The sequence below is a fragment of the Pollachius pollachius genome, assembly GCF_949987615.1.
Source record: "Pollachius pollachius genome assembly, chromosome: 1".
Lineage (NCBI taxonomy): Eukaryota > Metazoa > Chordata > Actinopteri > Gadiformes > Gadidae > Pollachius > Pollachius pollachius.
Window position 1 is genome coordinate 41,600,817 of NC_136934.1, and position 24,729 is coordinate 41,625,545.

At 49.0% G+C, this 24,729-nt stretch overlaps 1 protein-coding gene across 1 annotated transcript in view; it reads right to left on the minus strand.

Moving 5' to 3' along the window:
• The window catches only part of znf407 (zinc finger protein 407), a gene marked incomplete at its 5' end in the record, with an annotated part of 111,486 nt that overhangs the window by 15,593 nt on the left and 71,164 nt on the right, over positions 1-24,729 (minus strand). Inside the window, one exon of the mRNA XM_079755028.1 lies at positions 22,460-22,638. Coding sequence (XP_079611154.1) covers positions 22,460-22,638 — 179 coding nt within the window. The remainder of the gene's footprint in view (positions 1-22,459; positions 22,639-24,729) is intronic.

The window sequence follows — 24,729 nt, forward strand, 5'->3', positions numbered from 1 at the left end:
TCCTGCAGGTTAGTACTCAGGGCTTGGCGGAAGCTCCTAGCGAGGAAGGGGGAGGAGGAGGGGGATTTTGGGGGGCGGGGGGACAGACTCCATCCATCCTTCTGACAACAGGCCACTGGTCGAGGGGAAGGGGGGGGGGGGGGGGGGGGGGGGGGTGTCTGTGTTTGTGTGTGTGCGTGTTTTTGTGTGTGGGGTGGAAGGGGGGTTCTGTGCAGAGCAAGGAGGTTTACATCCACACAGGGGGAATATGCACATGCAAACATGCAGCGCTATGTGTGAAGCAACATTGGCAAATACGGAAGCTTGTTACATCTGGGGCACAGGTGCAGACGAAAACACAGGCATTGGAAAACCCAGGCCGGCGCGCACACACACCCACACCCACACCCACACACACCCACACACACACCCACACACACAGACACACAGATACAGACATTTTGCTTGGCAACACAAAACGATTAGTCTGGCTTTGCCGCTAATAACAAATGTGTATGGGTTAAAGGGTCAAATTCCTTGTTCAACACACACACGCACACACACACACGCACACACACACGCACCGCTGTCCTACGGATGAGAGCGGCGGTCAATAAGGGCGGGGAGGAATGCGTATTGACAGCTGGATGTCTGCGCTGACGAGAAACAAACCCAGTGGAGATGCGCGCCGCCGTAACCGGAGAGAGAGCGGCTCGCAGGGCGGGACAGGCCCGCGGCGCGGCGCTCTGCCTCCCAGGCGCCGCGCCGGCTCCACCCAGGACACCCGACACGTGTCAGGGACACCGGATACAGCGCCTCGACCCCCCTCCTCCCCGCTACCTGCTGCTACGGCCCATTCGTTCCAGAAGTGCACATTGATCCACCATCGATGAACCATTTTGCGGCGAAGCCAGAGGGGGGGGGGGGGAAGCAAGGCTGTGTTCCAGCGGCGGCATCAAGGGCGATCAGGACGCCACCGCCTTCCCGCCCCGAGGGGTCCTGATCAACGCAGAGATCGTTTAGAGAGCGCTCAAACTCGTCCCCTTGATGTTGATCGCGTAAATATTAAGGGGGGGGGGCGCTTTCAAATGTATCTGAAAGGGGGGGGGTTTCTCAGTGAAAGAGCCCTCTGTCGTCCTCTTTATCCACCCTTGCTGGGGCCCAGGAGCGCCGCTAGAGTCGTCGTATCAGACTTTGCTCTCGCTGTGACGGACACACTTGAGGTGCGACGCAATCTGTGTCTGGTTGATTGCGAGATACTCCGATGTCAGCTTCCACTGACCACCGAGACGCGAGGCAGACTCTGGCACGCGGGGGTCTCCATATTGTCCCGTTCAGCAGATATAAATCAACATTAGAGCCGCATTGATTTGACTGCACCGCAGTCGTGCGTGTGTGTGTCTGTCGCTGGTGTTGTCGGGACTGTGGCGGCGGGGGCCAGGATTTTAAATAACAAAAGCAATAAAAAAAAAAAAGAGATACAGAATGTGATACAAACGTAAAAAAACGAATATCCTCCCGATTTGTTTTTTTTTCTTCATATTGAAACCACAGGCGAAATTAATGTCTCTGGTTAGTTAGCGATGTTAATAGTGCGTGCAGAATTAGAATGATAACGTCGGGTTCGATTTAGAAGGAACAACGCACCCCCCCCCCCCCCAACCTTCCCTTCCTCCCTCCCTCTCATACACACACACACACACACACCCCCCCCCCCCCCCCCAAAAGCCCTGAAGCAATATTTGACCTAACAAAATACGTCTCCTTTCCTTCTTCCACTTTCTGCCACACCAACTTCCACCCCCCACCCACCCACTGCTCCCTGCTCTTACCGTGTTACTAAAACTAATAAAGCCCCCCCACCCACCCACACCTCCACCCTCAACCCCCCCACGAGAACCCCTTGCGTAGGAACTGTCACATTAATAACACCGTTGCTCGTATTCAAATTCTGTCGAGGAAAAAAAAGGAAAAAAAGGCTAAAGAAAGATTGAACGGCCCGCGCTGTGGCGGCGGCTAAAGATTGAAGACATGTCTCATTGACATTGTTAAAAGTTTATGAAAATATATGAATTCTCAAACGTGGCAGGAATGGGAGGTGGGGGTGGGTGATCTCCGCCCGGCTCCACTCCCAACACTCGTGTTAGAGTCCACGGCAGGCTTTTAATCAAAATGATTGAATACCACAAGTTTGGATCTGGGGATTCTAATAGAGGACGTATAAGGTGTCACGCTCTACAACGAGAGAGAGAGAGACAGAGAGGCAGAGGGAGAGAGAGAGAGAGACAGAGACAGAGAGAGAGGGACAGAGAGAGAGAGAGGGAGAGAGACAGAGAGACAGAGGGAGAGAGAGAGAGAGACAGAGAGAGAGAGAGGGACAGAGAGAGAGAGAGAGAGACAGAGACAGAGAGACACAGAGAGAGAGGGAGAGCGACAGAGCGAGAGAGAGAGAGAGAGAGATAGAGAGAGAGAAAGAGAGAGAGAGAGAGAGAAAGAGAGAGAGAGACAGAGAGAGAGACAGAGAAACAGAGAGAAGGATGGAAAGAGGGAGAAAGAGAGATACAGAGAAAGAGGGAGAGAGAGAGAGACAGAGAGGGAGAGGGAGACAGAGAGAGGGGGAAGGAAAGAGGGAAGGAAATAGGTAGAAATAGAGAAAGAGAAAGAGAGACGCAGAGAATATGACGGCGAGAGGGAGAAAAAAAGAAAATGACATTCACACTTGTGTGGTGGCAACAAGAAATCATTCAAACATATGTTTTTTTTCTGCATTATTAAAAATAAATGCACATTCCTTATTGGAATGTATTTCCATTGTGCTGGTGGCAGACGGGGGGATACGGAGCACACTGAAGACGGTGGACAATATGTCTTCTGGCCCCCTCGCTTCTCTTCCTGGGTTCTGATGCCGAGCGCAAATCTGGCAAAGGAAGACATATGGCACAGACGGACCCATATATGTGCACACAGGCACTCCTTCTCACACACACACACACACACACACACACACACACACACACACACACACACACACACACAGGACAAACGCACGCACACACATTGACAGACATTGCGCTTAACATAACAGCTGCTGCCAGTGTCTGATGTGTGGAGCCCAAGAGTGACAAGTAGGTAATGTGTGTGTATGTGTGTCTGTGCATGTGTTTATGTGTATGTGTGCATCCGTGCACCTGTGCATGTGCGCCCCCATGTGCATAAGTGTATGCGTTTGTGTACGTGTGTGCATCAGTGACATCAGCCGTGCGCGTTCATGTGTGTGTGTGTGTGTGTGTGTGTGTGTGTGTGTGTGTGTGTGTGTGGTCACCCTCTGAAGGACACGGCCCAGTGCGGCGGTGCATACAGTAACCCACCAGGGAAAACCTCCAGTCTCCACAGACCATGCGTATAAGCACAGACAGCATATGCAACACATATACACACAATACACACACACACACAGACGAGTGCATAAACGCCAAACCCCTAAAGCTGCTCTACATGTATATTTAAAACGTGCGGTCTGTGTGTGTGCGGTCTTAACGCAGGAGGTGTAATGCTGTCACTCCGGATGACTCCACAAACAAAGAGCTTTTAGTTTGAACTTATCCGTCTCCACCAAAGTATAAGCTGGGCTGAGGGTGAGGGTGAGGGTGAGAGAGTGGGGCGGGGGGCAGGTCTTTGGGGAAGGCAGCGGTAATGATATGGTCCTACACTGACACACACAAATACCATTTGCACTCTATAGTCCTGATGCACAAACATGCATGCAAGCACATCCACCAGCTCATCCACACTCAAACTGCGAAGGGAGTGTACACACGCATGCCCACATATAGTCCGACACACCAACCACAACACAACACACCCTCTCCAACTCCCCATCTAAGTTATGCATGGACCCATACAAGATCTCTCTTACTTTTTCTGTCACACACACAGAAACACACGCACACACACACACACACAGACACACACACACACACGCGCGAGCACGCACACGCACACACACACACGTCGGTGTGTTTGGCAGAAGGAGAGGAGGCAGGTGAGACAGGAGAGGACGAGCGCCTCTTCAGACACACCTGGAGTGAAAGACACCCTGATTAGGTGGGACACAGGAGAGAGCCGCAGTTTTGTCAAAAGAGACGCTGTGATCCGGTGGCACACACACACCACACACACACACACACACACACACACACACACACACACACACACACACACACACACACACAGGCACAACTGTCACCCGGAGACTACTGAGACTGCGCATCACCAAAATTGTGGAATCTAGACACCAAAAAACTACAAACTTATTTTGGGCTACTTTTCCTTTGGCTGCACTTTACTTTGATAGATAGCTTAGCTGACAGTGGTGTTTTTTTTTTTACATTGGTACTGACAATCAACTAGAATTCCCCTTCTGTGTTCCATTGTCGCTGTGACTCAAACCACCCTTAATTCAGTTGATGGCCCATACTTGACCTGTAGTCTACTTTGGAATTCAACAGTCCTACTATGGTAAAGCAGAACTTCTTATCCAGCAGTCCTACTATGGTATAGCTGACCTTATGGGGGGAGACGGCACAGAGCCTGGGTTGGAAACCAACAACTACAAGGAGCATAGGTTTTTTTAACCGTGTATTTCTGAATTGGCCGGTCTACACAGTGTTGATTTACATACACACTGAGTGCCTGACGAAGATTTCATATTTATTAAATTACGACCTTACCACCACTTGGAACATGATTGGTCAAAACAAAAACGATTCAAAGAAAGAAACGCCCCGTTCACCCAGCTTTGAGCCCTTCTACCAACAGACTTTAGATGTGAATTAGAAGTCAGAATTGTGAGGCTACATCCGTCCAAAAGAGCAGCAAAGCAAGACACTGAGGCCTACTGCTAAACACACAACCGGCTACTTAGGGCCTTCCCCGTAGGAGGAGGGGTCCACTCTGACATGGGTCAGAAGGGGTCGTTCATCACATCTGAATGGAGAGTGACCGTCTTGTTAAACGTGGAGGCCCCCCAACGGCACAGAGCTGCAGGTGGGACACATGACGGCCAGGAGGGAAGATGAGGAGGGGGGGGTAGGAACCCAGATCATCTTTTCGACACTCCCGAGTAGGAAACGCATTGTAGAACAAAAAATAGAAAAATACAGCTATCACTCTCCATCTCCTGTCCCCCCCCCACCCGCAGAAGAGGCACTGAAGAGGAAATGTGAAGAGGCTTTTCAAACACAATGAAGCTTGTCACACAAGAAACCCACCGCCCAGAATGTGATGCTTATAGACCCCATGTGTCATAAATCCACTGTTGTGGTGTCAGTGACCCCCCACCCACACACACACACACACACACACACACACACAAAAACACCCCAGCTCTGAATGATGTGTTAGTGTCTGCGTGTATATACATTTGTGTGGTGGTGTGTGTCTGGGGGGTGTAAGGGGGGGCGGGGTTAACTTTTGATGTGTGGTAAATTGGAAATTATTTTGTGTTGTAATGCCACTCGGAGACGTCTTCCTATTACAACATGTCCGTCAACGCCGACGGCCAAATTACTCAGCTGCCAATCTGCCACGCATCAACGACCAGGAAGTGTCTGACGGGGTGTGTGTGTGTGTGTGTGTGTGTGGGTGTCTGTGTGTGTGTGAGACTGAGTGAGTGAGGTAGTGGGCGATTGACTGAGTGTGTGTGTTTGTGCGTGTGTGTGCATGCGCGTGTGTGTGTGTGTGTGTGTGTGTGTGTGTGTGTGTATGCGTGCGTGCGTGTGTGTATGTGTGTGTGTGTGTGTGTGTTAAGGATGGGTGGGTGGCTTGGAGAGCATGGAAATACGAGGGGGGGAGACTGATCAATAAAAATGGGATGGGAGATGGAAGAGGGGGCGGGGGGCTTCAACCATCATAATCCTTGTGTTGCGATTGAATAAATCAAAGCTGGGGTGGAATTAAGCTGTCACTACTGTACACCCCGCTCCCAAACACACACCACACACACCACACGCTCACACAAAAACACCCTGCTTTCCTTAGCACGCACGTGCACAAGTGTGTGTCTCAGTGTGTGTGTGTGTGTGGGTGCGTATGAGGGCGCTTGTGTGCTTGGAGCATGGGTATGACTGTATGAGAGGGCTACTGTGTGCATGTATATGCATACGTGTGTGTATGCTTGTTCGTCTGTGCGTGCGTGTGAGTGTGCTTGTCGGTGTGTGTTTGTGTGCGCCTGCCTGTGTGACACATGCCCATGGGTGTCACTAGCGTCATTGGCGCCATCTTGAGAAGGAGCGGGAGCAAATTAAGTGTAATTGTAGATTAGGGGGAGAAATGTATGGAATCATGCAAATGGAATAATTCCTTTGTCTGGGCTGCAATTTAAAGGCCCACTGTGACATTTTGAAACCTAGCTGAGGCTGACTGTATTGTTCTCGATAAGTGAGTGTGTACATGTCTGTGTGTGTGCGTCTGTGTCACTGTACATGTACGTACGTGTGACAGGGCAACACAATGGTCTTACTGCACTCTCGTCCGTGCATCACCGCCCGTGTGAGTGTGCCTATGTGTGTGTGTTGAAATGGAGCGCGCTTGTGTTGTGCATGTGTGCGTGCGTGCGTGCGTGCGTTTGTGTGTGTCCGCACTTAATGACAATGACATTGCTAAGCTTTTTTCTGCTGTTGAAAGGCTCTGCGGCACACAGGGGTGGGCGAGCGAGAATGTGTGTGTGAGAGAGAGAGAGAGAGAGAGAGAAAGAGAGATAGAGAGAGAGAGAGAAAGATAAATAAAGAACGAGAGATAGAGAGAGAAAGAGAGAGACAGAGCGAGAGAAAGAGAGAGAGACTAGAGTGAAAACTACTTTATTGCTCAATGCTAAATTAATTGCACCAATTATTCACAGAGAGAGTTGTCTAGGGGAAGGTGGGGGAGGCGGAGGGGGCTGGCCGGTTGACCGCTCTTCCTCATTTTTAATTGGCTGTCCTGTTGAATAATTGATTGGAGCAAATGTGAAATGGATGGGCAGGTCCAAGTGTCTTTCATCACCTCACTGACAGCCAGCCACAAACAAACTCTGCTGCTGCTGTGTCGCTATAAACCCCCCCGCCCGCCCCCCACTAGCCCTGCTTTACCGTACCCGCCCTGCGCCGACTTACAACGAAAACACATAAACCCACGCAGGGACACACTTATTATAATAATACAAATATTATTTAAATGTGCACCTTTACACACAGTAAACAGAGAAAACCTGCCCCCCTACTTAGGGTTCTAGCCCCCCACAGCTCCCTCTTCCCCCACCCCCCCCCACACTCCGGTTCCCCGCTGCTTTGGTCCACTGCCTCTTATCACACACACACACACACACACACACACACACACACACAAACAGCACTCATGCAGTAATCAAAGGCTATTAACTACCGGTGCTCTGGCAACAAAACAGATGTGAGATTCATGAGTGTGTGAGCCGGTGACGCCTGTAAGATTCATGAGCGTGTGAGCGGGTGATGGTTGTATTTAAACAATTAGTGCCGAGCTGGTCCCACTGTCCGGCCCCGATCGATAGTCCCTGATGGTCTTCTGGGCCTATTGACCCGGGCCTGGGCCTCTCCCTGACCCCTCATTTGTGGCCAACAGACAACCGCTCCATACAGATCAGCCCTGGTGGACCCCCGACATGCTGGGACACCGGGAGGGCTAAGGTTAACCACAGCTCTGCAACTACTATTCTCTCCTCCGCCTCCAACCTCCAACTCCTCATATCACGCCCCCCCACGCTGGTGCTGCTGGGTTTTGCCCGCGTGTGTGTGTGTGTGTTTGTCTTTGTGTGCGTGTGTGTGCCTGCGCGTGCGTGTGTGTAGGAGTGCGTGTGTGTGTTTGGATGTGTGTACAGGCAAGGCAGAGTGTTTTGTAGGAGTACAACAACAACAACATACACCTATTGTGCACACATGGCATCCTGTTGTGGTGGATTGAGTTAACGACAGCCTCGTCCCAATCTGGAGATGTTAATTGTCTGAGCCGAGTCAGTGTCCTGACAGAACACCTCCACCTCCTCTCCAGCAGCAACATCTGTGGAGCTACACCCCCCCGCCCCCCGCCCCCTTACACACACACACACACACACACACACACACACACACACATCTCCCTACACCGCCACCGACCATCCACCTCCTCCTCATGCTCCATCCCTGCCAGCCTTCTAGAGGGACTTCGGTGGAGGAGGACGCGTTGTGTGTGTGTGTGTGTGAGAGTGAGGGGAGGGCAGGGGGGGGGGGCTAGAAAGCAGCAGCTGGGAGTGCTGAAGGTGGGCAGCGGCAGAACAGGTGTCACTCCCACTCCCAGCCAGGGTCCTCCCCTACCCCCCCCCCCATCTAACCTAAGCCCTCTGCAGCCTGCCCCGCCCACGCTACGGTGATGGGGGGCGCTGGCTCTCCCCGGTCTCCCCGCACCTAACGCCCACCTGGCTCCTCTGTGCCGCCTGCTCCTGCCGGTGGGACGCACAATCTGTTTACAGGACCCACCGGCTAATGCAGTGTGGCGCGCGCACACACACACACACACACACACACACACACACACACACGCTGAACATGCGCACCCACACACACATACTAAAAAAGACACACAAACACACACACTCACACACAAACAAATCATCAAGGCTATATGTACAAGATATGATGTCACATATCTTGCAAATGTTACACATCTGCATAATAGCATATAAGGGCACCAATGTACGCATATATGCATCAAAGGTTCATGCATATATATACACAAAACACATATAGAAACTTAATCAAATGTTCCTTCCAAAGTATTACAGCCAAATGGGCATGGCAACGGCATCCATATTTTTCCCTTATTACTTTTCTTTGTTTCTGGTGGCTGTTTGGACGAGGACGGACGGCCAACGTGGTCCACCATTCTCTGCACCCATCAGTCTTATCTGTCTGTCTGTCTGTCCATCTATCCAACTTGTCTGTCCATTTAACCGTCACGTCTATCCATCTATCCGTCTCACACACTCTGTCCATCTATCTGTCTCGCTTGTCCATCTGTCCGTCTCACACACACTCCGTCCATCTATCTGTCTTGTCCATCCATCTATCCCCATGTTACAATCCTAGCACTAATCTTCTCTATCAGCTCTGTCACTTTAATCACTGTTAACTGGTGTGTTAACAGTGCATGGCAAAGGATAGGGTGTGTGTGTGTGTGTAGTGGGATGATGCAGGCTGTGTGTGTGTGTGTGTGTGTGTGTGTGTGTGTGTGTGTGTGTGTGTGTGTCTGTGTCGGTTTGTGTGTGTGTGTGTGTGTGTGTGTGTGTGTCTGTGTCGGTTTGTGTGTGTGTGTGTGTGTCTGTGTCTGTGTGTGTGTGTGTGTGTGTGTGTCGGTGCATGAGAGAGTGTGTATATGGAGCAGGACACTTCAACCGTCACCACCTTCAGTTTCCGTGGCGAGGGGGAGGTAGAGGGGGAGGTAGAGGGGAGGTAGAGGGGAGGTAGAGGGGGAGGTAGAGGGGGAGGTAGAGGGGAGGTAGAGGGGAGAGGGGTGGGGGGAGGTAGAGGGGGAGAGGGGTGGGGGGAGGGCAGTAATTACTCTGGTGTCAGTGATGCTGGGGTGGCGTTGTCCCCCCCCCCCTCCCCCCCCTCCCCCACCTTCCTCCCCCCTCCCTCCCCTCTACCCCCCACCCAGCATCGGGGCGCGGGCGTCCATAACCCATCGGCCTGCCACGGGGTAAACGCGGGGCCATCCATCACGCACCCACTTGACAAATACCTTCCATAATAGAAGTTTATTTTTATGGGAGGCTGAATCAAGGACTTTCCCATGCATACAAAAACGTGTCAGAATTATTTATGGCCAGTGCTGAGATGCACAATATGTCATATCAAAGTCCCATCCCGCAGTGGGCTGTGGACAGGCTGGGGAGGCGTTGGCGGTGGAGGTGGTGGGGGGTGGGGGTACTGACGGAGTGCGAGTGGGGTTGGGGGGGTGCGGTCGCCCCGATGCTGGCCCTGTCGATACCTCTCTGCTATCAATAATGTGGAACAACGCCATGATAAGCTCTGAGGTCATACTCAATGCACACGAGCTGACACAAGCCAAACTGTGTACACAAACAGACACCCACACACACATCCACACACACACACAGATATACATCAAAAAGGTGCATGTGAAAGCACACATACACACACACTAAAATACATACCCACCTATGAACACAGACATACACGAAAGACACACACAAAGACCCACCGATAAACACAAGCGAAAAAAAGGAAAAATAAACATGTTTGAGTGCACACACATGGCAAAAGCAACTGTATTCCCTTTTAAAGTGTTGGCTATATTGCAAGCCAGCCATTGTCAAAGTTTGAATAGATTCATATTAGCCAAGGTCAGAGCTTCAACAACTGGACTGAGACTATGGAGTTGCTATGGAAGAATAAAATAAGAAAAATCACTGTAATGTTCAACATTCGCTATTGTTGTAAAGTTAGTATGCATTGATTTTTTTTCTTATATAACCTATATTAAATAATATTATCATTTGTAATAAAAAAGAATGTTTCGTTGTTTGTTTAAATGTTCAAATATAATAAATGTTGCGGTTTTATAGAATTGGAAATATTATGTATTTATTTATTTCAGGTAATTGTGCTGTTCATCATACACCCTTGCAGGGAACACCATTTATTATTAATCAGCAGTCACCAGTATCTCAAAATGCATTACTGCACACCCTGTTTGGATGCATGATCTCCAAACAGTAGCTGGACATGGCCTGCGTAGCCATGTTGATTCACCACCGTCAATGAGAGACTCGCGGTGTGTCGGCCGGAGCTGATACAAAAGAGAGACGGCCCCTGCATATAGCGTGAGAGGAAATCCAATGCAAAGACAACCAGAGAAACACAACAACCACCAAAAAAGGGAAACAACATCAGTGCAGGAAGGAAATCCCTGGAGCTGCGGCGGCCTCAGAGTCTGAGAGCTGTCAGTCAGCCTGAGTGACACCCCGCCGACTGAGCCCAGAGAAACCGCAATAAATTGGGTTTCCTGATAAGGCTCAACAAAACACGGGCAATGGGCCCGTCGAAAATATAAGCCGCCGCTGTTTCCTCCCTCCCCCCCCCCCCCCCCCCCGGCCCCTCCTTCCTGTGGGCTACTTGAGTGCTGTCAATCAACGTGATTGACGGGTTCACACGTGTTGCCGGCGGATACTGGAGAGGGGGGGGGTGGCGGGTGGGGTGAAGAGATTAACACAGAGGAAGAGGAGGAGAAAGATAGAGACAGAGGGATATGGAGAGAGGGAGAGAGGGAGAGAGAGAGAGAGAAAGAGCGAGAGAGAGAGAGAAAGAGAGAGAGAGGAATACGGGGAGAGCGGAAGATGGAGAGAGGAGAGTGAGCGAGGGGCGGCATTAAGCCGAGCGGAAAAAGGAAAATGAATAAATAAGATAAATATGATAATTGAAATGATTTTTTTTTGGACATTTTTTTGCGACTTGGTGTGTTGGATTCCCGCTATACCCACACGGATTAGTCCCACATTGGCTGTCATTCTGTGCCTTCCCCTTGTAACACAAAGACACACACACACACACACACACACAAACATATGCTCACAATACAGCCCCTAAACCTGCTTCCCCGCACACCACACAAACACTATCACTATAAAATGAAACACCTATACAACACTTATACAGAAAAGAATCATATCTATAGATAAATATATCAGTATATATTCCTATGAAAATTGAACAACATGCGGAGGCAGCAGCAGGGGAACTTTGTCCGGCGAAGACACAAGATGTATGACTCTGGGGAGATAGTAGCAACAGTAAATGATTACCTTTTTACAAACTGGGCCTTTTCTAATAAAATGCGCAGGAGTGGTGGTGGTGGTGGTGGGGGGGTATTATGAATTCGGCCGCCTGGTGAAGATAGCATTTCTGAAGCCACAGCACGGCTGATCGCTATCACCATGTGGAGAGCGCTCCGATCTGTATTCCTCAGCACTAGTCCGCCAGAAAGACCTGTGTGTGTGTGTGTGTGTGTGTGTGTGTGTGTGTGTGTGTGTGTGTGTGTGTGTGTGTGTGTGTGTGACTGAGAGAGACATCCTTTAAGGCTCCTTTACGCCTGCGGTCGAGCTATGACAGAGCCAAGATCTGTTTTCTGTTTCGCCATCGCACCCTGAAGACACGTGCATGTGTGTGTGTGTGTGTGTGTGTGTGTGTGTGTGTGTGTGTGTGTGTGTGTGTGTGTGTGTGTGTGTGTGTGTGTGTGTGTGTGTGTGTGTGTGTGTGCATATCTGCGTACACAAGCACACACCTGCACAGCTAAGAGAGAAGGAAGTCTTTTTGTAATGTATAAACATACACCCATACCTGCTCCGCCGCCGGGCAAATGGAAGCAGTAGATTGAAGACGCTACTGTGTGTGTGGTGTGTATATGTAAGATAGAGCAAGTGAGAAAGCAAGAAAGCAGAAAGATAGAAAAAGTAGAGGGAGATAGAGAGAGGGAGAGAGGGAGAGAGAGAAAGAGCAACAGAGAGAGAGAGAGAGAGAGAAGGGAAATAAGTGAGTGAGAGTAGCTCTGAGTCCAAGATCCATGTTAGATGTCTGATACTGGAGAGAGAGAGACACTGACAGATGACACACCCGCACACACACACACAAACACACACACACAACAACAAAAAGAGCATTCTCAGAGTAGTAGACACACCCCCTTTGATAGCAACCTCAAACAGGCGAGTACAGACAACAACAAGAGCAGGGACAACAGACGGACTGGCAAATGGATAGACAGACGGATGGACAGATAGCATGAATGAGACTCTTAGTGCCATCACAGTGCCGCCATCATTCACGCACAAGACACATGCACACACACACACACACACACACACACACACACACACACACACACATACACACACACACACAAACACACACACACACACACACACACACGCTCACACAGTGTACCAAACACAGACTGTGGAGCGAAGACACAACGCAGGCCAAGACAAGACAGCCGGAGGGAGCAACAGATAAAGTGGAAGAAGCCGTCCAAATAACAAGGGCTTAAATAAACACATAAGATATATCCACCAGGCTAAGGGCAAACATAAGCCAGCCATTGAGCGCTGGGAGGTTGTATGGTAAGCAGGGTGAATATCGATGTGATGATGTCACGTCAATAGTCTGTCCATCCATCACCCCAGTGTTGACCTGACCACACCGCCTACATGTGTTCCTACACACATAAATGCACACAACACATGGTACTACAAAACTTGCACGCACACACACACACAGACGCACGGCAATACGATGCACACACACAGATGCAGAGACGCACAGAAGTTTACATGAAGAAAAGTTAAGCAGACATACATTGATCTTACTGGAAAAGGGATTGGCTATCTTATCTTATATTAAAGCAGCAGCCTGTAGGATTTAGTGCCATCTAGCGGTGAGGTTGGAGATCGCAATGAACTGAATATCTAGCTCCCACCCCATCACTCCTCCCTGTCCAACGCCGTAGGAGAAGCTATGGTGGTCTGTACTGGTCTGTAAGGTGGCAGTAGGTATTCCAAAAGGATGTCATCGTCTACGACAGCATCAAGCTGCAAAGGGTCAAGTGATAGATTCATAAATTGTCCTCAGTTATTTAGTCCATGAAACTATAGGTCATGGTTTACAAGTGAAATAGGGATTATGATTGTTAATTAAAAGCGCATGCTCTCTAGAGCAGTTGGTCCGTTCTGCACTACTGTAAAAACACTGCGTCGCAGATGACCCATTCCATTAGCACATTTAAAGGGCTCATTCTAAGGTAAAGATTTTTATGTTCATTGGAACATACATGGATAAATACATACTTTTGAATATTATTTTAAAACTCCATTCCACTAGATGCCACAATATTCTACACACACTGCACTTTTGTGCTAATGTTAAATGTTTATTATTATTATTAGTAGTACTATTTTCATAATTGTTATTATTGTAATATATATTAATATTTGATGATTATTATTATTATTATTATTATTAGTAGTAGTAGTAGTAGTAGTAGTAGTAGTAGTAGTAGTAGTAGTAGTAGTATTAGTAGTAGTAGTAGTAGAAGTAGTAGAAGTACTACAATTACTATTTACTGTATTATCATTTTAATCGTAAATATCATTAAAACGCTTACCAACAATAATACTCATTATCTTCATCATATTTGGTAAACCCATACCCTCATATTAAAATAGTAATAATAACAAAAACAATGAACAATTATATTTAATAATTTAAATAACTTTAGTTTTGTTTTGCTAGGAAATAAACCAATCAAAATATAATTGGGGAGGTTTAGTTAACCAAGTCTATTTGAGGCCTGCACTAATAATGAATAAATACATATTATACAAATGGTTGACTTGCTGTTTTTTGATATAGAAAGGTTGGACACTAAAATACATTTAGATTCTCCCTGTAGTTCTTGCTCACACACACACACACACACACACACACACACACACACACACACACACACACACACACAGCTACTAAGGCTCGGCTTTCTCATTATAAAACACACACTTAAGATCTTCATCTCAGCAGACACGTACCACAAAGCTCTGCTACAAAAACATTCACTTCTCTTCTCCCCCGCTCTCTCTCTCTCTCTCTCTCTCTCTCTCTCTCTCTCTCTCTCTCCCTCTCTCTCTCTCTATCTCCCTCTCTCTCTCACGTCCAACCTTCTCTCATTTCATCCTTTCTTTGTCCCCCCCCCCTCCCTCTACAGGTGTCAGTGGAGATTTCACGGACCGCATGTATGTGTGAATTTGCCCAAGACACCCAACTCCTCCTCCACCTCCCCCTCCTCCTCCACCCAGTCTTGAGTGCTAATTTACCCTTTTAGGTTTAATCTCGCCGAGAGTCGCTCTCCCTCGCCCTTTAATTAGGCTATGGGGAGTAGACACCAACACCAAACGCACTTACACTTAGGTACACACACACACACACACTGACACACACACAGATAAAGTTAAGACACTGCAGAGCACACCGGAGACACTTTGCAGTGAGGCCCCACTGTGGGGCTCTTTCACACTGCCAGGCTCCGCTGTCTCAGCCCTGCCTCTGACTGGGTGAATCACTACGACACACAGGGAGAGAGAGGAGAGAGAGAGAGAGAGAGAGAGAGAGAGAGAGAGAGAGAGAGAGAGAGAGAGAGAGAGAGATAAAGAAGAACAAATTTAACTTTGAGTTTACTTAGTTATACTATGTCCATAAAAAAATGGATGTGTGTGTGTGTGTCCAAATAAAAGCAGTCCAATATTCTCACCAAGCCTCTCTCTCTCTCTCTGCCTCTCTCTCTCCCTCTTCATAAGCCTCTTGCTTTCTCCCCACACCCACAAAAGTTTCTCGCTCAAAATACCTGCAGCAGACGCCCTCCATCCCGCGCGACACTCACACACACACACACACACACACACACACACACACTCTCACTCTCTCTCTCTCTCTCTCTCTCTCTCTCTCTCTCTCTCTCTCTCTCTCTCTCTCTCTCTCTCTCTCTCTCTCTCTCTCTCTCTCTCTCTCTCTCTCTCACACACACACACACACACACACAAACAGACAAACAGACAGACAGACACCTGTTACGACGACATCAATCTTGCCTAAACAAACCTGGACAGTTGCAAAAGGTTACGTGTGGGCTGAGGGGGAGGGGGGGTAATGGGAGGGGTGGTTGGGCGGTCGGGATACAATAACACAGGCGGCGGGAGGGAGGGAGGGAGGGAGAGATAGGGGCTCGTTATGGTGGAAATAAGATGGCACTTAATTGGGGTCTGATAGTCCTAATAGGCAGCCCTCTGATTACCAACTCTGCACATTGGCTTAAATTAGCGCACTGATGAGCAGCCTGGGGATTCAATTATGCCGGGGGAGAGATGAGGGGCCCTAATAGGCCACTGTATCGGGAAGCACGAGGGGCCGGGGCCCGGGCCTAAGCGTGGGTAATTGGTTGTTTAGTTGGTTGTGGGGAAACTTTAGCACCACTTGGTAATTAACAGAAGACTGGGGCACTTTTTGGGAGGAGGGGGGGGGGGGGAGGGAGGTGGGAGAGAGGGAGAGAGAGGGAGCGTGAGCGAGAGACCAATAATACATAACAAGACCCCCTAACACACACACACACACACACACACAAATAACAAGTGCCCTTTCGGAGCACACAAGCTTGAGGAGGTCAAAGGCAAAGAGTTAAGAGGATTGGTGATTGACCAAGTGGACAAAAATCAAACTAATACGTTTAACAGAAATCAACGGCATACTTTTTCTAAAATCCTCTCTCTCTGTCTCTCTCTGTCTCTCTACCTCTCTCTCTCTCTCTCTCTCTCTCTCCCTTCAGGCTGTGGTTGCACGCCCCAAAAATGTGTATCGCCGAGCAGATCCCAAACGGTTAGCGTTCCCTTCACGGCTCCATACAACCATCCCGGCCCCACAAGCTCACTCACAGCAGCTGTGTGCTTACTTGCATGCATGCATGACCACCCCATGCATGTATGTTAGTTGCAAACACACGGCGGATATGGTGACCCCGTCGCCCCTTCTACTTTGACCCTGCTTCGCTTTGCATTCAGCGCCAAACCCCAAGGAACACGCAGAGCTGGAACATTGGAGATCAAGCAGGGGGAGAAGGGAAGGGGAGGTAGTCACCGTGTCACTCAAGCCCCCCCGATAAACGACTACTTAATACTCTGGCTGTTGGAGGCCAGAGCAGGAGAGAGGAGAGGTGAACAAAAGCCTGTTTTCTAGTGGCCCATGCGTGATGAATGTAGCAGGCTGGTTGGAAGGGTTTCCTGCTCGTCGGAGCGGGTCATTATGCAGGTGGTTGTGGTGATGGCGGGGAGGTCAGAGACAATGCTAGTGGGTCAATGGATGATCCAACTGCAGCAGAGTTCAACTTGGGCCTGCCCTGCCCGGCTAAGGTCAATCATGTTTACTTATGGAACTTGAACTGACAAAAACAATGACAACACACATACGCGCGCGCACGCACACACTCACACCTGACCTGCCGACATGCTAAAACATGTACTCGGATACTCACTGAGATAGTGAGATTGATGATGGTGAGGAGAAGAGAGGCTCAAAAGGGGGGGGGGGGGGGATGCATCCCCCCAGAGGTAAGGTTTTGAGGGCGGGGGTCTGTGGTGAAACGATGGGTGTTTACCTGGGACAATGAAGGTGTTTACGTGGGGCCAGAACACAGGCATATCGAATTGTGCCCTTGCTGCCCCTTGAGGGAATGCCCCAATTAACACCCCAAGACTTGTTGTGGCTTAAGCTTCAAGTTCATGCATGCAGGTCTGGGTCTGGCTGTGCGGGGCCGGGGATAACAACAAAAGGAAACAGAAGGACAGAGTTCATAGTCGACAGAAAAGGTATTGTGAAAGGGCCGGCTTGCAAAAGCTCCTTGTTGAAAGCCTGTCACACGTTCTTGCTGGTTCTTGTTCATAGTACAAAAATGATTAAAGCAGCATTTACACAATACATCAGCACATGACAACAAAAATAGGCCACGAAAGAAGGAAAGGTCCATTTAGTCCATTTAAATCAAGGCTTTTAACAGTAAGACCTACTGTCTTCTACTAATTTTACAAAAAAATTTGCAAAGTTTGTGATTTTATAATTGTTCAAATACAAATTAAGAATATTCACGCGGCAGCCCCATTACCACGACCAACCGCCCATGCCTAACACCTCTACCCTATTTACCGTTCAGCAGCCTATTATTTCCCACAATGCCATCATGGGAACACAACATACGGAGGGCGACCACAACTGCTGACGCCTTGATGTCCTCTCTAGTGTTTTCTTAAGACACTATTATTGCTGTTGTTGTCGTCCCCCCCCCCCCTCCCTTCCACCCCCGCCATCTCCCCTTACCTCGGAAAATGTGTCAACTATAACACGTTACCAGAAAAAAACAGGTGTTGATTTTTTTATTTATTATACTTTTCCTCCCCCTCGATTTTTTTTTTTAACGATCACTTTCGCGACGTTGACACCGTTGTCGCGGCGATGGGGACACAATTGTATTTTTTTTTTGTCGCTGTTTGCCAGACACATGCACACCTGTCCTCAGCGTATCTCTCGCCGAGATAACACGCCCAGGTAACACGGCACTCTGGTGGCACCCAGGAGGGCTGGGAGGTATCGGCGCACGGCGCAGACGCATGCAAATCCTGAGCGGGATCCCCTGAGAGAGTCGATACGTTTTAACAGGAGCACACAATGGGGATGGAAGGGAGGGCCAGGAAGCATGCCAACCGCTGATTTTGCCTGTGGTGGGTGGAAGTGCTTACAGTCAGGGCCGGGTGTGTCTCCCCCCCCACCAGCACCAACAGCACCAGCAGCACCAGCAGCACCAGCAGCACCACCCATCCCGGTGGCCATCCATCACGTGTTATTAGGTGGGAATGGAATCTTCTTAAGCAGCAACAATGCCTTCGAGAGGGTTTGTTCATTTCCTTATTTTGGGGTTTGGGTTGGTTGCTTATTATAAAAATAATTTAATCGCACAATTCCAAAATTCCTCAGCCAAGCTTATGGTAGCTAATTAGCAGGCGGTTGATCGCCGTGCCCTCCCCAGTCCCCCGCCCACCCCCAGATTAAACCATGCTAGTGAAATCTGTATCGGAAAATATTTCAAAATACAAAACTAATCTCAACAAAAAAAAGTGGAATGTGGCAAATGGCAATGACCATACTTGTACGTGTGTTTGTTTATTGGTGATAAAATAAAAGAGAATATTTTTTGGAAAGTACACACACACACACACACAAACACACACACACACACACACACACTCACACACACACACACACACAAACACGTACACACACACACACACAGACACGCACACGCGGCCTTGCTGCAGGGAGATCATAAAGAGCAAAGCTCTTCCTCAAGGCTGTGTGGATGACACTGTTACTCTACGCACAGGGCGGTGGGCAGAAAGACAAAGTTGTCCTCGAGGAGATCATTTAGTAAAGAAGTCACAAGTGCAGTGGCACTTAGGGGTGGGGATCATTAATATTTATTGATATCGATGCCATTTTCGATACTCCTTAACGATCCGAGTCTTTATCGATACCAAAACCGATACTTTTCTATTAATTGGTGAAAATACGACGCGTATTTTAGTGATAAGGAAAATATTTAGGAACTAAATAATTGTATTTTAAATTAAATATGTAATTATTAATAAATATTGACATCAGTAGTTTTAATTATATATACTACAATGATTAGAGCACTTTACAACTGTATTAGTAATACAGAAACATGAGTAATACAGTATTACTCATGTTTCTCACCAAAAACTCAATTGACGTTTCTCTATGTTACATTTGAACGCATCATGATAACCTAACAGTCGTTTTACTGAGCCAACCTCAACACATCATAACGCAGCACATCTGAAACTTTATTTACTTTTTAAGATAAATAGCTTGTATGCTGCCGATTATAACACCGATTTCACAATTGGATTACTATTTTTAACTGACGGGACTAGCGACAATGTCTGTGTGTGCGATTACCGCTCGTACTTTGAGTGGATGATTAAGACGGGCCCGTCTGTGGTGCGACAGGAGAAGGAGGAGACAGGAGTCTACTCAACTGGGACACAGTCGAAGGTTCTGCATTTGGCCTTTATTTGATGCACAATGCTAATGTGCTTGGCCATTGAGGTTGTGTTCCCCCCTTTACAATAAATGATTTTCGCCCTTTTCGCCCGTTCAGCCATCCTCGCGAGCAAAGTTAACCGCCAGACTTAACTTGTTTTACTTGTAATACCTGTTTGCTTACAACTCCATTCAAAAACATTGGTGGACACGCTGCAGTGATTGGATTGATTTGATTTAAATGCCGTGAGGCGACTCGAGGGACACAATATTACGTTACAGGACCTACGGGACAAAAAAATAAATAAATGAACGACAGGACTCGATAGTGGTATCGATAAGCCCAAACGTTAATGATTTTCAGGTTTTGAAAAAAGTGGAAGCGGGTCCTTGATAGAACCGGGTTTCGATCCCCATCCCTAGTGGCACTGGTATAGGACCGTCTACGGGGGACAGCAAGGAGTGTTCTGTTAGCAGGCATATATCTCCGCACATCGCGCACGCCATGCAATTGCCATTACCATTTTATTAAAATATGTCCTGTCAGCAATATAATTTTTTTTCTCATAACCACTCCACCCAACCGTACCTGGGCACCTTTCACATCTTCACACCCCTAACCAAACCCCCCACCCCCCCCACACACACACACCCCTCCTCCACCCTTCTAATTCTCATCACCATTGCCTCCATCGCTCGTCAGGTTTAATCCCTCTCTTTCTTCCTCTCTTCCTCTGAGAAGGACCTCTGCTTTCATCACTGAGTAGAAGCTTTAACATTCGGGAGGAGGCGAGGGGAGATGAAGTAGAGAGAGAGATAGAGAGAGAGAGAGAGAGAGAGAGAGAGAGAGAGAGAGAGAGAGAGAGAGAGAGAGAGAGAGAGAGAGAGACAGAGAGAGAGACAGCGAGAGAGTACCGCAGGTGACAGCAGCAGTGAGGACATCCGGCCGTCAATCAATCTGGCGGACAGGTTTGTGTGTGTGTGTTTATGTGTGGGTGGCGAGAGGAAGGTGCGTGTGTGTGTGTGTGTGTGTGTGTTAGTGTGTGTGCACAGATGAAGGGAGTGAGCAAGCACCGGCGTTTGATCTGTGTCGTTCAAAGGGGGATGAGCAGGAAGGGCCATCACAGACGATTTGCCTCTCGCTGAGCCCCCCTACCACTCAGACAGGAGCAATCACAAGCAGGTTAATTCACCACATCTACCTTCTTAATCTCTCCTCACTCTCGCTCCCTCTATCCCTGCCACACTATCTCTTCGTCTCTCTCTCTCTCTCCGTCTCTTAAGATGAAACGCTACTCTCACTGCCACCACCCAAAACGGTCGTCCTTTCTCTCTGTCTTTTCTGCTTTCTATCTCTCTCTTCTTTACAAAGAGCAACAAAGATCGACCGAAAGTGCACTTGCAAAAACACATACACGCACAAACACACACACACACACAAACTCACACACACACACACACGTGTATGAGTGGGTGGAGATGATGGATGGGAGGATGGGTGAGTGTTTGTGGGTGTTTGTGGGTGTGTGCGTGTGTGTGCGCGTTGTCCGGTGTGTGTGTTTACACACATTACAATTTGTGCTCTGGCCCTGTTTGCTTAGGCAAAGCTGAGCTGGGCAGATGGAGAGCTTGACCTGCAGCAGGAGAAGGAGCATGGAGACGGGAGGGTTGAGAGGCCAGAGGGGAGGGTTGCAGGGGGGAGAGCGTGTCAGGGTGCGAGAGGTGGAGGGTGAAGGAAAGCCATGTAGAATAAAACCCCATTCAAAAACAACATTCCTTGCAATAATAAGTCCAAATCAAAACAACAACGCACTTATTTCTCTTCTTTTTAGTTTTTTCTTGGCGAGTCAGGGGACCCGGGGGTTGGAAGTTCAAGCGGAGCGGGATGAAACAGTACCACGCACCACCCCAACCCCAGCCCGTCAACTCCACCCCTACGCTCTTCCCAGGCCCCTGCGGCTATTACGGGGGGGTCAGAGGCATAACAGGATAAAGGCTGTCCTCCCTGCCCTCCCAGAAAGGACAAGCCACTCGCTGGATTGGATTGGGTGGCTCCAAGGGCAGTGAGGGTAGAGCATCGCGACACAATGGCAGCCAATAGGAAGGAGACAGGGATTTTTGTTTTTTTCTGTCTGTCTGTCCCCCCCCTCCCCCCCATGCAGGCTGACTGACAGATTGGCAGGGACAGGCCCGTGGCAAGCAATCTTTGAGTGGTGCTATTTTGTGGCCGTTTTGCCCTCCGTCAGCAGTGAACAAGACTCACTCACTCTGACACACACACACACACACACACACACACACACACACACACACACACACGGAAACCCAGAGAAGAACAACAAATGAGTGACACAAGGTGAGACTATGATCTATGTTGGAGTGTGGGTCTGACCTTCAGGGTGTGTGTGTGTGTGTGTGTGTGCGCGCGCGCGCGCATGCGTGTTCACTAGCCTAGGCCATGTTCATAAGCTAGCATTGAGGTAGCAGCCGATCAGGGGTAATTCAAAGGGGAAGGCCACGCAGGTAGCCACCCCCTACTCCATATCTGCCACCAATGGAGGAGGTGCTGCTATTTGTACCCTTGATTCTCCACGTTTGTTTGTGTGCAATGGTGTAGCCTAACGTGTACATATCACTGACAAGCTGTTCCATTTGCTTGCATCTGCTAACATTCACATCCGGTATAACCAATCCATTGACATTAAAACGTGTGAGCGTGCATGGGTGATTCGAGCCCGTGTGTACACGTTGCCGTGGGAACGTACCGGCGTGCAGGTAGGCCAGGTCCGGGTTTTCGATGTCCGGGTGGTGCTCCTTCAGGTGGTTGCGGAACTCGGTGGGCGAGTTGGTGGCCGCCTCACACTTGGGGCAGTTGTACATCTTCACACCCTCGTGTTTCCCTGTGTGCAGGATGTGCTTGCGGATGTTCTCAGCGCAGTTGGACCTGGAGGAGACACAGAGACCCACAGAGATTCATTCCAAAAAGTAGCATTACATATATATATAAACATAATAACAACATCAACTGGAGAATGGGGAGATTTTGAAGTGAGAAGCTCAGGGCCGACTCAAGCTGGTTTGTGCTGGGGGGAGGCTGGGATCAGACCGTTTGGACGCTCTCCAAGAGCACTTGTCATCATGGCAAATTGCCTCGTTGCATGAAGCCTTAGCAAAGATAGCAGAAACGATGACACACACACACACACACACACACACACACACACACATAACAACAACACTTCATTAACAGGCAACCAAGTAAACGATAGTATTTAGCTGTCAAGCCAAACATATCCCAAGAAATCTGCTTCTTTTATTTTTCAACATTCACCCGTTTAGCGTGTGAGCAGTTCAGCGCTGCCGCCACGCTATGGAAATAAACAGGCCTTCCTTGTAGCCGCGCTGGGAATAAATCGGATGGTATCAGGGGCCACGAATCTCCCACAGCTGTACGAGAAGAATGGGATGAGTGGTGCCGTGTGTGTGTGTGTGTGTGTGTGTGTGTGTGTGTGTGTGTGTGTGTGTGTGTGTGTGTGTGTGTGTGTATGTGTGTGTGTGTGTGTGTGTGTGTCTGCGTGCACAGTGGATACGTGTAATGGTTCAGAGTTTACCCAATGTGTATTCAGGTCTTTGTGCCGGTCAGATAGGGAAGGCGAGGCAAGAGGAGCTACTGCTGGGTGCTGGATGTAATGATGTCACACACACAGACCTCCCCCCTGATTAATGATGCTGCCTGACCTGCTCCCAGGCCCTATCTAAACCTGCCCACGGACACAACCGCGCACACACGCGTGCATACACACACACACACACACACACCAACACGTCCGAGCGTTGAAATGCATTCATAACATATCAATATCCGAACATATGATATCAGGCAAAAGATTCCATAAAACATTCAAACTCACCTATGCACCCACACTCCGTATCACCCCTTAACCTCTCCACACTGTAGACACACACACACACACACACACACACACACACACACACAGGTGCAGTCCGGTCCAAGACTTGCGTACCCATGCACGTGCACATGGCATCATCGGTTGATGGATGGGGTACTCGTGCTGGGTTTGGGCCTGACATTCTCGGACAGTATAATACGCAATTACTCTCCCTTATCACCTTGGCTGGGACTATAAAGGCTCCCGGTGCCATAGCTCAGGCCGGCCAAGGAGAGAATTTGTTTTCACTTTTGCTCAGACACCTCTCTCCATCATGGGAAACCACTGGACTCCGGACCAGCCCCTCTAGCCCAGCCAAACTGGGACTTCCCCCACCTCTGGCCTGGGGAGGGGACCCCACAACCCCAATCCCATAAAGCCAGCAGCTCGCTCTGGAAAATATCCGGTATGAGGTATATTTTTAACCCGGCTTAGAGTTCGACCGTAACAAGAAGGTATGACAGACCGCCGGACAGGGGGCACTGATTCAAGATCCTCCTCCTCCTTTGCGAATTTGGTGGGGGTCAGCAAAAAAATACATGAACATCTATCAATACCATCACTCAAATCCACTGCCGGCCTGTGTTCTAGTGAAATGCTGATCAGCGAGAATCCCTGCAGCAGTCCTGCCAGTTGCCCCCCCCCCCCCCCCCACGGATGCGTACACATATCCCTGATGACTTATTGTGCTAATCCGTGTGTGTGTATTGGTGTGATGACATCGTTATCACCCGTCACCCACATCAGCACCACAGGTTAACAGACACCCACTGCGGCATCTGTGTAAGACCAACCCCCCCACCCGAGCATCCCTCCCCCTTACTCATGCTAAACAAACACTATGGATGGATGTACACATCCATAGACGTGAGAACAGATCGACATTTTCAAACACACTCATCACGCATGCTGATGTATACGGTTATTATAGTTATAATGATATACAGATTCCCACCCTGAATTAAGTTATGTCTTAATCGGGAAGCGCATGAAAAAATTACGGCGGGGCTTAAAAAACATAATCTCACGCCACACTAAATGGTCCTGTAGAGAGCCCGGGTGGATCCCTGAGGGGAGGGGAGGGG